At 40.9% G+C, this 15,375-nt stretch overlaps 1 protein-coding gene across 1 annotated transcript in view; it reads left to right on the forward strand.

Moving 5' to 3' along the window:
* Window positions 1-8,641, forward strand: part of LOC132815920 (E3 ubiquitin-protein ligase MARCHF11-like) — a 116,336-nt gene extending 107,695 nt beyond the window's left edge. The window contains exon 4 of the mRNA XM_060825294.1: window positions 8,215-8,641. Within this exon, the coding sequence (XP_060681277.1) occupies window positions 8,215-8,540 (326 nt within the window). The 3' untranslated portion in view covers window positions 8,541-8,641. The remainder of the gene's footprint in view (window positions 1-8,214) is intronic.
* Window positions 8,642-15,375: the final 6,734 nt, after the last annotated feature.

Genomic DNA, 15,375 nt, shown 5'->3' on the forward strand with positions numbered 1-15,375 from the left:
AGGTACAGCAGATAGTGAAGAAGGCTAATAGCATGCTGGCCTTCATAACAAGAGGGATTGAGTATAGAAGCAAAGAGGTTTTTCTGCAGCTGTACAGGGCCCTGGTGAGACCAATCTGGAGTACTGTGTGCAGTTCTGGTCTCCAAATTTGAGGAAAGACATTCTGGCTATTGAGGGAGTGCAGCGTAGGTTCACGAGGTCAATTTCTGGAATGGTGGGATTACCTTACATTGAAAGACTGGAGTGACTGGGCTTGTATACCCTTGAGTTTAGAAGACTGAGAGGGGATCTGATTGAGACATATAAGATTGTGGGCGGCACGGTGGCACAGTGGTTAGCACTGCTGCCTCACAGCGCCTGAGACCCGGGTTCAATTCCCGACTCAGGCGACTGACTGTGTGGAGTTTGTACATTCTCCCTGTGGCTGCGTGGGTTTCCTCCGGGTGCTCCAGTTTCCTCCCACAGTCCAAAGATGTGCGGGTCAGGTGAATTGGCCATGCTAAATTGTCCGTAGTGTTAGGTAAGGGGTAAATGTAGGGGTATGGGTGGGTTGCGCTTCGGCGGGTCGGTGTGGACTTGTTGGGCCGAAGGGCCTGTTTCCACACTGTAAGTAATCTAATCTAATTATTAAAGGATTGGACACTCTGGAGGCAGGAAACATGTTTCCGCTGATGGGTGAGTGCCGACCGAGAGGACACAGCTTAAAAATACGAGGTAGACCATTTAGGGCAGAGATGAGGAGATACATCTTCACCCAGAGAGTGGTGGCTGTGTGGAATGCTCTGCCCCAGAGGGCAGTGGAGGCCCAGTCTCTGGATTCATTTAAGAAAGAGTTGGATAGAGCTCTCAAGGATAGTGGAATCAAGGGTTATGGAGATAAGGCAGGAACAGGATACTGATTAAGGATGATCAGCCATGATCATATTGAATGGTGGGTGCAGGCACGAAGGGCAGAATGGCCTACTCCCGCACCTATTGTCTATTGTCTATTATCCTTGACCCTGGCCTAGTGACCATGGAGGCAACAAACCATCCTGGAGTTGTGAGTGTGGCTGCAGAAACTCCTGCTGTGTGTCCCTCACTCTTACCACTATTGCTCTCCCTCTCTTTCTGCTCCCTATTTGTACAGCTGAGCTCTGGCTCCACTCTCCAAAGGAACTATCAGTCTCACTATTTGCCAACACAGAAGATTTGTTTTTGAATGAGAAGTGCTCTGGGGCTTTCCTGATTACCTGCCTCCCTCACTTCTTCTGACTGAGGGTCACCCATTCCCTCTCCGACTGCACTTTCCAACAATGTGCTATCCACATTATTCTCTACTTTGTGGAAACACTCAAACTCTGAAAGTCAGCGCTCAAGTTGATCAGACAGGTGGTGTTGGTGGCAGAATGTGTCAGCTCTCGGCTGGAGTATTGTGTACAGTTGTTAGTGCCACATTATAAGCAAGATGTGAATGCATTGAATTAGTGCTGAAGTGACTTACGGAATAGTTCCGGGAATGAGAAACCTCAGTTATGAGGACAGATTAAAGAGGTCAAGACTATGTCCTGGAGACAGAAGGGTTAAGATGAGATTTGATGAGGTTTTTAAAATAATGAGTGGCTGACTGGAGGAAATGGGGAAAAGCTACTCCCGTCCGTAAAAGGACAAAAGTAAGAGGGCCTAGATTTAAAGTAAAGTACACACAGCAATTAGTTCAGGCGTGATTGCACTGCCTGCAAATGTGATGGAGACAGATTCAAATGAAGCATTCAAGAAGGCATTGGATAATTATTTGGATAGAATTGTGTGGGTATGGGGACAAAAGTGGGGTTTGGCACAAGGTAATGAAGAGCTGGTGCAGCAATGATGCACCACACACTATTGAGCTCTAACAATTCTATAATTCCATGGTCATTCAGACTGCCAGGGGTGTCTCAGGTTTTCCACATATGGTCAGCTGTGCAGCACACAGGACTGAGTGCCTCTGCCATACTTAGTTTTACTCTTAAATCTATTTCCCTTGCATTAACATCATTCTCCTTCCCTTATCCTACTTTGCCTTACTTATATAACTTCCTTGTATTGGTCTTGATACTTACTTACTTCTGGTATTTCTCAGATGATCCTTTCTTTCAAAAACAGCCATATACTTTTCTCATGTATGGTAATTTACACACAACAATTTCCTACTAGCCAAGATTTGGAGATGCTGGTGTTGGACTGGGGTGTACAAAGTTAAAAATCACACAACACCAGGTTATAGTCCAACAGGTTTAATTGGAAGCACACTACTTTTCAGAGTGCCGCTCCTTCACCTCCGAAAGCTAGTGTGCTTCCAATTAAACCTGTTGGACTATAACCTACTAGCCAATGAACTTTTATATTTTTTGTGATGTCAGTTTTCTTTCAACCTCAGTTTGGGTTGGATCCCAGCAGCTAAATTATATGTTGTCCCTTCTCTGTTGTCACCTTTATTGTCACCTTTGCACCAAAAACACTTTTAAAAAAAACTACTTCCCTGCGATGTCACGTTTGATTTACCTTGCCCCCCATTGGGTGTTCTCCCACAGCTGCAGCTGTTCAATCCGACCTCAAAGAGCAAAGAACAGCACTGTGCAGGAACAGGCCCTTCGGTCCATCAAGCTTACACTCACACAGGTTGCCTTTTGAAACCAAAAACCATTAGCCTCAATGCTGTCCACATAACTGCCCAGGTCGTAAACATTGCTTTTGTGTCTGCTTCTATCACTACCACTGACAGCACATTCCAGACACATAGCACCTTCTGTGGAAAGAATTGGCCTCTCACACCTCCTTTAAACTTGCCCCCAATTACTTTATGTCCATGTCCTCTAGTAATTGACATGTATACCCTCTGACGAACCATTGTATTGATGTCTCTCATAAATTTGTAAACTTTGATCAAGTTGCCCGTCAGCCTCCAAGTGCAAGCAAACCAAGTTTGTCCAATCTCTCCTCATAACTAATAAATATCGCCATACCATAGCAACACGACGGTTGGAGGTAGTGCGCCTCGTCTTCCGCCTAGGAACCCTCCAACCACAAGGAATGAACTCAGATTTCTCCAGTTTCCTCATTTCCCCTCCCCCCACCTTGTCTCAGTCCCAACCCTCGAACTCAGCACCACCTTCCTAACCTGCAATCTTCTTCCTGACCTTTCTGCCCCCACCCGCACTCTGGTCTATCACCCTCACCTTAACCTCCTTCCACCTATCGTATTTCCAACGCCCCTCCCCCAAGTCCCTCCTCCCTACCTTTTATCTTAGCCTGCTGGACACACATTCCTCATTCCTGAAGAAGGACTCATGCCCGAAATGTCGATTCTCCTGCTCCTTGGATGCTGCTTGACCTGATGCGCTTTTCCAGCAACACATTTTCAGCTACCCTCCAAATAAGCCAACATCCTGATAAAACTCTTCAAGCCTCCACATCCTTCCGATAGTGTGGCAACCAAAACTGTATGCAGTATTCTAAATATGGCTGAACTGAAGTTCTAGTCAGCTGCAACATGACTTGGCAATTTTTATACTCTATGCCCCAATCATTGAAGGCAAACATTTCATGTGCCTCATTGACTGCCTTATCGATTTGTCTTGCCTCTTTCAGGGAACTGTGGACTTGTACGCCTAGATCCCTCTGTATGTTAACATTGCAAAGGATTTTGCTATTTACTGTATACATTTGATCTTCCAAAATGCATCACCTTGCATTTGTTTGGATTAAACTCCATCTGCCATTGCCCCATCCCAATCACCATCTGCCATCGCTCCATCCCCATCTCCATCTGCCATCACTCCATCCCAATCTCCAATTGCAATCACTCCATCCCAATCACCATCTGACATCACCCCATCCCAATCCCCATCTGCCATTGATCCATCCCAATCTCCAATTGCAATCACTCCATCCCAATCTCCATCTGACATCACCCCATCCCAATCATCATCTGCCAACGCTCCATCCCAATCTCCATCTGACATCACCCCATCCCAATCACCATCTGCCAACGCTCCATCCCAATCTCCATCTGCCATCGCTCCATCCCAATCTCCAATTGCAATCACTCCATCCCAATCACCATCTGCCATTGATCCATCCCAATCTCCAATTGCAATCACTCCATCCCAATCTCCATCTGACATCACCCCATCCCAATCACCATCTGCCAACGCTCCATCCCAATCTCCAATTGCAATCACTCCATCTCAATCATCATCTGCCATCGCTCCATCCCAATCACCATCTGCCATTGCTCCATCCCAAACTTCAGCCTACCTATATTTTTCAGTATCCTCTGGCAAATCTTCTTACTGTCCACAGTCCTCTCAATTTTTGTGTCATCTGCAAACATACTAGTCAGACCACTTACATTCTGCTCCAAATCATTTGGCTCCAGCATTGATCCCTGGGGAATACCACTGATCATAAATCTCCAGTCAGAAAAGCAGTCTTGCACCGCTACTATCTGTCTTCTATGACTAAGCCAGTTCTATATCCATGTTACCAGCTCAGTACAGATCCCATGAAAGTTCACCTCTTGTAACAGCATGCCATGATGGACCTTGTCAAAGGCCTTACTAAAGTCCGTATAGATGTCAAATACAGCCCTGACCCCATCAATCTTTTTTGTCACCTCTTCAAAACCCTTAATTAAGAATGTGAGACATGACCTTCCCCATAAAAAGACAATGCTGCCGATCAGAAATAAGTCCATACTTTTCCAAATGTGAGTAAATCTTGTTCCTAAGACTCTTCTCCAATAATTTCCTGACCACTGATCCAAATTATCCCTGTTGTCCTTCTTAGACAAAGGAACAACATTTGTTGTGAAGTAATGTCTTTGTAACACTTAGAGCTCTCAGTCGCAACTGCAAAGACAATGGGTTGGAGATCAGTAGCAGGCAGGTATGCATTTTCATGTCACCGGCTTCTGTCAGTTTTTAACCTTGATCCAGGCCCTGAGCCATTTTGAATGAGTGGCTTGGAACTGAATCAGCTGCCCACCGGTAAGTGGTGGTAATCAATTAAGGCTGACGATTTTCAATCATGCTGTTTCCACACCGACGAGAAAATGAGAAATAAAGTGAGGGACCTTGCTCCCTTCATCACATCCCAACTGGAAACCTTATCAGCTAGCTGGCCCAATTGTAGCCTTTCTCAAGGAATTCCCCTGATAGGGTCACGGCCAGGCATTACTGACTTAATAAGAGCAAAATATCTGGTGTTCTTCATACTCAGATCTACAGCTCTGTCTCAGCCAGTAAAGCTGTCCATCATAGTCTTACAGGTCGTCCCATTGGTTTTCCAGTATCAAAAGCTCACTTTTCATCCCTGAATGGAAGGCAAGCTTACTCCTTGGCCTTTAATTTACTGGAGCATTGAAGATTGAAATGTGTATGTGTAAAATATACCTTGTGTTCCAAATGTGGTTGTAAATCCAGTCCTGTAGATATTTCCCTGCTTGTACTGTTCCCTCTTACTATTACATTCCTTCCACTCTTCCCCAGATGAATGGCTTCCTTTAGTCAGTTTGCCCATTAACCCTGCAGAGTTCACCCTCAATCACATCGGCAGCAATTCCACTGTTCCCATTGAAAAGGACAAAGTCTGAGGCTTCTCCTTTACCTGCTTGACTTGCAGTTATACCCTCTCTTACCAAGCCGCCATCAAAAATTGCAGGACAGCGCGGTGGCTAGCTCTGCTGCCTCACAACGCCAGGGACCCGGGTTCAATTCCTGCCTCGGGCAACTGTCTGTGTGGAGTTTGCACATTCTCTCTGTGTCTGCGTGGGTTCGCTCCGGTTTTCTCCCACAGCACAAAGATTGCTAAATTGCCCATAGTGTTAGGTGGATTAGTCAGGGGTAAATGTAGGGGGGTGGGTTTCTCTTCGGCGGGTCGGTGTGGACTTGTTGGGCCGAAGGGCCTGTTTCCATACTGCAGGTAATCTAATCTACTTAATTTAAGAGATGTGGTTGTCCACTGCACCAGTCTTCAAGTAATTTATACCTTCTCCAATGCCCTACAAATTCTGTGCCTCAGATTCCAGTTCCACAACTGAGCTGGAATTCCTCAGAAATTTACTGCAGGTGTCATTATTTTGGACTACAACATTGTCCACAAACTTCCACAGGCTGCATTTGCAGTAGTACTTGCATTCGAGTTATAGAGAGCTGAAGCACAGGGCAAGGCCTGTCAGCCTATCATGTCTATACCAGTCAAAAACAACCGCATAACGATTGTAATCCCATTTTCTAGCAATTGGTGCGTAGCTTTGGTATGCGTTGCTATTTCTTGCTTTATTTCTTTAATGAATTTGACCATGTAATTACTCAATTTTCTTATGGTTTTCATACCTTTAACTTTTTTTTTAAAGATGAATTCCAGGCATGTTATGATATGTTAAATACTTAGCTATAACATGAACTACTGTCAATATTAGAGGCAAAAGGTGGCACCCTTTTCACTCTCTGGTCTGAATTCCACTTACACCATCTTTATAAGTCTTACTCCCGTGACACATTTTGTTAATGACCACTCTGTCCAACCATTCTTAATATCTTTGCCATGCTTGGCACAGATACTTTCTGTCCATGTCCTTTGCCAAATTATGATGGTACATTACAAGATTTGGCTATCCGGATCTCCTTGTTCTCATATAAATCCCCCCTGCCTGACTGTTCCTCAACTCTCACTTCAAACAAAAGTTGTACTTGTGCTGTGTGGAGCATTTCTTCTGTACCAGCATTCTCCCAGCTCCAAACTGAAACCCACTTTACAGAGCAAACACATACACAGACCACTTGAACCCAGAGAAACTTAAGTTCTATCTATCTTCATAATGACATAATCTGCTCCGGGGTGTCCTAAACCTGACCTTTTATGATTTACTGAATGCATTTAAGTTAGTTTAGCTTCTAGCTCCCTTTTTACTGTCATTACTAAAAGCTTTGCCAACATCATGTCTTAGCCAGAGAAAGTCACTTTCTGTTTAGAACTCCGTCTCTTTACAGATTCTACTGAACAAACGTGGGAAAACTTCTGAACTGCCATTTGTTTTTCGGGTGTTCTGCTAATTAATAAAACACAAGATCTTAATTACCTTTCTCACTGTTACTCTCTTAAATTAATATGCATCTAACCTAATGTGTCAATGACCTCATCCTTTTAAGTTGTATCAAAGTGCTTCAGTTGCACTTATTCCTTTTTCTACTGATAAATATTAATTCCAAAGATTGAAATTTATACAGAAGCACATCAATGTGATATTGACAAAATAGTGCAAACTAAATCTATTCACATCATGTCACTCGCCCCAGTCTCTGTGAACAATAAGTTAAAGATAGTTATCTGTACATTGTTTAAAATGGGATTTATTGTGACTCTGATTGAAAATTATGGATATAAACTGAATCAAAAATGCATGTATCACTCATTAATTTAACGTTTTGTTCTTCCTATTCCCAGAATTCAGCACATGAAATAAATAGCTTTAAGATAATAGTAAATTAGAAGTCTTTTTTTGATCCACTTGAAAGTTTTCATGAAAGACTATTGAGAAAATTATCAATAATCTGATAAAATCTGTGATTACTCAGTGAAAATAATACACATTTCTATAGAAATAAAGTTAGATATTCTTATTTTTTTGTCAGAAAAAGATTTAGAGCCAGTACATTTTAATTCATAAAATAATTAGACGAGGATGATGCTCTTATATATGTGTCAATCTATTCCTTTGCTGATTGAATTATAGTGATTAGGGATGTGCTAAGCAGGTCCAAAAGGTGTGGTGCTGGAAAAGCACAGCTGGCCAGGCAGCATCTGGGCAGCAGGAGAGCCAAGGTTTCGCGCATAAGCTCTTCATCAGAAATGTCTCATTCCTGATGAAAAGCTTATGCTCGGAATGTCAACTCTTCTGCTCCTCGGATGCTGTCTGACTGGCTGTGCTTTTCCAACACCACATTTTTTGACTTTGATCCCTCGCATCTGCAGTCCTCATTTTCTCCTATGTGGTCTCACTATTTCCCTGCAAAAATACAGACTCAGTATTTTGATTAGAGGTGCACAACAAATAATTCTATTTGTATAAAAAAGGCTGTTCATTATGAACATAGGGCTGCTGTATGCTCATAAAGCAAAAATGAGCTGTAACCTGATTCTTTATGATAATTTCATATTTTTTAATTTCATACCTAATACTTTTTTTAACAGGTCTAATTGTTCACGAAGGAGCAGCAATATATCGAGTATTTAAACGCTGGAGAGCTGTAAATCTACACTGGACTGTTTTAAATTATGACAAATCAAAGGATTTAGAAATTAACAGCAGCAATGCTGAAAGTTCTACCAATCAGAACTTTTGGGCGTCTCTGAATCAATTCAGAACACAAAGGCCGGTTGGTTCTACTCAGCTAATGCTTGAAGGATTTCACTGCAGCTACACATTGTTACATTTACTGACACGATTCAGGCCAAATGATGAGGACTATGATGACAACAGTTCTGCAGAGGTGGTGATGAGGGTAACAACAGTATGAGAATTGACGCCTCATAGCCCTACAATTAGGGAATGTTTGTTCCTTGTTCCATTTGTGCTATAAGATCAAAGAAGTATAGAGGGTAAATAAATGTAATATATTTAACATACTTTTATAGAAAGCATGCATTTTTGATATGGTGCTTACTTCTTACTGTAATATCTATTTTTTTAAACTGTTAAATGCCAGTTGATTTTTGTTTGTAGATCAATAGGATTTGCATATGTTTTTTCATGGTGTACAGCAATTAATGGCTTTCAAAAATAAAACACATTGCCAAAATAACTTACATAAAATTAATGCGTTTTAATCCATCCTTCAAAATCCAAACATATTGCTTTGAAAAAAATTCCACCAAGTTTCTTTCAAAATTACAATTGAACAAAAATAATGACCCATTAGTGAGCTATAACAAATGTAGTGAAATTCAAATGACTTGTTTCCCAATTGCTATTATTTAAATTTGGTGAATCTTGTACTCATTACATAGAGTCAATTTTATTCGCTTTATTATCACATGTACTCACATGAGTACAGTGAAAAGTTTACACGTTGTAACTTACAGCCAAGGTACCTAGGTGCAGATTCTTAAGTGTCAGTGGAAGTGAGAAATATTAGAAAGTGTCCAATGCAATTTTGGCATCAAATGTTCCTTTCCCAGGTGAGGCACTGGTGAGGGTTAGATGCAGGTGAGGGTTAGATGCAGGTGAGGGTTAGATGCAGGGTGAATCCCACACAATGCAGTGTTAACAATATGCCTTAACCCTGATTTTACTGCAGTTTGTGACATTTGCATTTCATCAAACATCCATTGTGTTCCATTTTTTCAGTCAGGTGAATAATTTAATGTGGTAATTAACGTAAAATTATGAAAAATTAGACATGGTAAAGTAGAAGCCAGCCAGAGTTAGGAATGGAACATTACCAATTTTGTTTACACAATTTTTTTCTGAGTTGTTATCTGGGTTAAATTCAATCCAGACCCAATGTTTAAGGGTAGTTACTAATTGATTGTACTCTCATTAGCAGAAGAGCTTTGTGTAGGTTACCTAAACCCAGAGCTTCTATAATATCCTTCTGCCAAATCTGTTATGTGAATAGTTATTTTAATCAAAACAGCCTGTAATGAATATTGTATATAAGCCTGTGTGCCTTACCAGTATTAACAACTGCCTCAAATCCTTGTAGAATGACATCAGATAGTGCATACAAAATGCCTTCCTACTGTAAGCAAGTGCATTATGCTGATCATGTGACTGGAACAAAAGGTGAAGTTATTTTATGCTTTCAAATTCTAGGTGTACTTATTCATTTGTGTCCATTATAATGTTTTTTTTATCAGTTCAACAAATAACGATGATAGCTTGATGCTGCAATGCCATTGATATGTCCTTCCATTGTTTAATTTAATAAAACGTTAAATCTTTACAGAATTGACTCGTTATTCATTCAGGTTCGTGTAATATTGGAAAATAAATTTGTGCACAGTTGAGCTTTCGATCTCAGGGACGTTGAAAATCACAGCACGCAACTGAGCACTGCCAGGCAATGGCCAACTCCATCAGGGAAAAACCTCAACTGATTTACTAATGTCCTTTCAGGAAGGAAACTGCCATCCTTACTTGGTCTGGCATTGAATGTGATTCCATTCTCACAACAAAGTGGTTGACTGTCAACTGCCCTCCAGGCAAGTAGGGATGGCCAATGAATCCTAGCCAGCAATGCCCACATTCTCTGAATGAATAATAAAAAATGCTTTTTACTGTTTGGCTTGTAATTTTAATCTGTCTGCATTGCTATAACCATTATCAACGTCCCCTCATTAGCCACATGTGCCATGCTATTGGCAAATTTCATACAGCTACTAAACATAAAATCCTGCAAAATGGCTATATGATGAGTCACATATTATTTAATTTTGTCTGAGGTGATGAACCAACCAAAACAAGCCAGGAGTGGGGGAGTGGAAATTGAGAATTGTGGCAAGATATGGTTCAACCTAGCGCAGTTATACTTTCCTGATGGGTTTTATCCTTTGGTGTCACAAAGGCATGGACAATAAAACAGTAACAGATTAACTCTGACACCTATAAATATCATTATCCCTTATTTCTTGTGCAATTACTGTGCACAGAGACACCCAGCTAATTGATGTGTTATTGAAATATCTCTTGCTAATGATTTTTGCAAGGTTAGCTATTACAAAAGAATGAATTTATGCTAAAACTGCTCAATACTTACACATAACAGGAATATTTGTCTTATTTTGTTACTAATCTACTAGGTCTAGTAATTACAATGAATTGCAAGGAAGAGTTTGCAAAACTGTTGGCAGGAGTTTGGAAGAGATATAGAATTATTCAATTACAACAAAACTAATGTGAAGAATCCGATAATCTCTGACAATTCTTGTACAATTTATTTACAAAGAACTAAAGATATGATAACATTTACAATCTGTACCTGAAACTTGTGTCTTAGATTACTACTCTCTTTCAAGTATAGTTCAGAACTATGCAGTGTCAGATGAGATCATACATGTCGTTCCACATGCACAGTACAACACAGCAGTAGGCCATTTGACCCATCCGGTCTAAAGCACAAGTCAGGGTCTTCCGGAGGAAAGGGTAAGCTTGTGAAAGACAGAGAATCTTTTAAAAATTATTGCTGTGATATCTCTTTCTTTCCCTTACAACATATCTCCCAACTTAATATAAATTTCATTCATCCAATGTTCTGTGTTTTTACAGCAAATCCAAAGTTGCTTCAAAATGCCTGCTATTCCTGCATTTGAAGATGTCTGGGTGCAGCTTAACTTAGTGATATCCAGTATTTACTATTAGCAACTTTCCTCACGAACTATCTTCTTTTTATCTCTGCTTAAAGTATAACAAATATTCTTACCAGCAAGAGCTTGCTGTACCTACAACAGAAATGGTAGCAATCAAGCGATGAAACATCATGTCTTAATAATGCTGAGCAAAAATAATAATCATAATTAATTTGTATTCTGATATTTGGTAGCCTTAGAATTTGCATCATATTTACTATTGCTGATCTCAAAAATTTGGGTTTGAATTATCGTACAGTGATATAGGGTTGTTCACTGTCAACATCACTCTCTTATCCTGAACTATCCCATTCCAATGTCAAGAGGAGTCCAGATGGCTGAAGATAGATCCAAATATCATGGGTGACCAGGAGGTTATTTATGTTATTTCATGGTGTACATATTCCACAACTGAATCAATGGACGATTTGTTCTGAATTTTGAAGAGGACTTGAAGAGTCTGCAAATGATGTAGATAGTTTAAATGAGTCAGAAAGAAAGCTGGGAGATAGAAGTACATATAAATGTGAACCTGTTCATTGTGAGAGAAAGAATAGAGAAACTGTGTTGTTTAAATGGAGGGAGACTGTGTGATTCACAAGTACAGAAAGGTCTGGGTACCCTGGTACATGAATCCCAAATGTTAATATGAAGGTGCCGCATGTGATTAGCAAGGCAAGTGGGAATTGGTCATTCATGGCAAGGATAATAGAATATAAGAGTAGAGATATTATTTTGTATAGTTGTGAGCATTAGTGAGGCCACATTTTGAGTACTTTTAGTCTCCTTATTTAGGAAAATACATAAATAAGTTAAAAGCAGTTGACTTGACTGAGGCCTGGTTTGAGGCAGTTACCTTATGAGGAGTAACTCAAGAATGTGTTGTGATCTTGTGGATGGAAAAGAGTTTTTGCGAGGATGTCATAGGATGTTAAAGGATGTTTCCCCTAGGAGGCGATACCAAGACTAGGGACACAATTTAAAAATGAGAGCTCTCCCATAAGAGAGAGATTAGGACTGCTTTCTCAAAAGGCGTTTAAAGTCTTTGGAACTCTCTTCTGCTGATAGCATGGTAATAGAGTCTTTATATACTTCTAAAGGCAGAGGTAGATAGATTCATGATTTGAGAAAGTTGACACTTATCAGGCTTAGACAGGGTTACATAGAGTTATAGAGATGTAGAGCACGGAAACAGACCCTTCGATCCAACCCGTCCGTGCCAACCAGATATCCCAACCCAACCTAGTACTTCCTACTGGATGGTGTTATTGAATGGTGGAGCAGGTGACCAGCTGATTAACTTATTTGCTCACAGGTGGTGACCGAATTCCATTGGATGGTAGACAAAAAGATATGATTGTGACAATTATCTATCAATCATCTATATCTAAGTCTGCTATTGCTAGCTGAAGAGATCACTACATGCTCATAGGGCTATCTGCAGTTTTACCATGTCAGTGGAAGCTAGAATTGACTGCACATATTGATCCAAGATTGGGCAACGTATTGTCTTGGAGAAAGTGCGGACTGCAGGTGCTGGAGGTCAGAGTTGAAGAGTGTGGTGTTGGAAAAGCACAGCCAGTCAGACTGTGTTTCGGGTTTCATTCCCAATGAAGGGCCGAAACGTCAATTCTCCTGCTCCTCGGATGCTGCCTGACTGACTGTGCTTTACCAATCTATCCTCTCAGGTGTAGCAATGTGTCGCTCATGTTTAATCAATGTCATCTTACAGACATTTTGTTTACTGCCAATCCAAATAAGTAACAAGTCACAATCCTGATGTTCCAGCTTTAATACTGAGAATCTTTATCTTTTGTTTCACAGTGCACATTTATTGTGTTGCTATCAGGACACAATCTCTGATCCTCATGCACCTGTACAGGAAGAGAGATGTTGGTGAAGGAGTAGCTGGGATCTGCTCAGCTTCAGGTAAACAGTAACTGCCTCATGGGATGCAATGATCCTTCTCACGTTTGGAGGCAACTTGTGGTGTCCAGTCCTGATATCAATTCAGTTGCTATAGTCTGAAAACTGTTGGTTTCATCTTCCATTCCTGAAGAAGGGCTCATGCCTGAAACGTCGATTCTCCTCTTTGGATGCTGCCTGACCTGCTGCGCTTTTCCAGCAACACATTTTCAGCTCAGTTTCATCTTTGGTCTGGATAAAATGTCCTTTCTATTTGAGCTTATTTCCAAATAAAATGATGAAATATCCTCACCATTTGTTTGTGGTCACATAGCCCAGGCAGGATTTGGGGAAACAATCTTGCCCAGTACTTGAATGTTTTTCTCAACCTTATGGACTTAATCCAGAAAAAGGTTGAGAGCCCCTACCTTTGGAACCCGCTTGGTTATAGGAATTTATAGAAGGGGCTTGCTAAACGGGGTCACCAGCTGTCTTTCGAACTTTATAGAACTTCACTCCAGTGCCTTTAACTCTGCCAAGCTGGAGTCAGAAGGCAGGGTGTATTATTTGACCTAGCTGGGACCTGGTTGTTGATACCAAGACATGTACACACTTCAGTGGGCTTACATATCACATCTCTGGGAGCCAAGACTCTCCAGTTCACCCTTGAGTCGTATAGCATCTTGTTTCCGTGTGTCATAACGAGGATGCACCTTGAGAGACTTATTATTTATTCACTTTGCTCTTCCTTCACAGTTAGCTAGCCAGCTGCAGTCGATCATGCAGCTGCATTTGATGCATAACAATCATAGAATCCCTACAGTGTCAAAACAGGCCATTCAACCAACAAGTCCACACTGACCCTCCGAAGAATATCCCACCCAGACCCACTGCCCTACCCTATTACTCTACAGTTCCCCCTGACTAATGCACCTGACCCACACATCCTTGAATACCATGTGCAATTTAGCATGGCCAATTCACCTAACCTGCACATCTTTGGATTGTGGGAGGAAACTGGAACACCCGGAGGCAACCCACGCAGACACGGGGAGAATGTGCAAACTCTACACATGACAGTTGCCCAAAGTTGGGATCGAACCCGGGTCTCTGGTGTTGTGAGGTAGCAGTGCTAACCACTGAGCCACCATGCCGCCTCAATCTGTTGCAAAACAATGCAAACACAAATTCTGACAAGTTATAATTAAAGTATATCATCTGTCCTGCATATCTCTAACATTATTTCTTTATTTGATTAAGTAATTAGTTTCTAATTTAGTAACATATGTGTAAGGTGTTACTGTTCCCTTAGAGACAGTGGAAAATAACTCACCAATGCTAGGAGGTAGTACAAATGAAAAGGAGCACCTCATTCTCTCTCAGTAGGTCAATTCTCCACTTGCACCAAATGCCTGACTGCTTATGAAGTGCTCAATTTCCTTATCACTTGTGTGGTAATAAACGCTATATACTTATTTAGCAAGCTTATCACTCACCCAAATCACAAACTAGACATCGGTTTTTCTCAGGTAGTTGATATCTATTCAGGTTGGCATTTTAAAGGGGCAGCTGTTGAGGTCAGTGGTAGTTAGAAATGCAAACTGATTTTAAAGTGGTGCTAGCCTTGCACAAATACTGACCTTGAAAGGAGCCGTTCTGCAATACATGTAGTGCTGGGCTGCAGGATACACTTATGTAAATAAGCAAACAGAATGAAGTGTGCTTGCCATTTGCATCATTAATATAAATAGTCATGTATCCTGATCCTTGTCCATTTTGTAGAAACCATTCAACTTTAGATTTGAATAAAGTGTATTTTCATACAGAAACTTCTGCACTGGAATTATTTTTAAATTGTAAAGCGCTAAAAGATCAGTCATGCTTATTACTTTCCTACCAAATTTTGTCAAGCTACTTTCTCAAAAAGCAAATAATAAAGCTCACATGCTAAGTGTACAAGAACATGTACGAAAACAGATGCTGTGCAGCCTGATGTCAGAGAAGAACAGAATCAGGAAGTTGAACAGGAAGAAGTGATTGGTGACAAGAAAGAATGTAATGTGTACAAGTTTCTTATATGTGGTTTAGTGTTCAGAACTG

Source organism: Hemiscyllium ocellatum, chromosome 5 (genome assembly GCF_020745735.1).
Source record: "Hemiscyllium ocellatum isolate sHemOce1 chromosome 5, sHemOce1.pat.X.cur, whole genome shotgun sequence".
NCBI classification, from domain to species: domain Eukaryota; kingdom Metazoa; phylum Chordata; class Chondrichthyes; order Orectolobiformes; family Hemiscylliidae; genus Hemiscyllium; species Hemiscyllium ocellatum.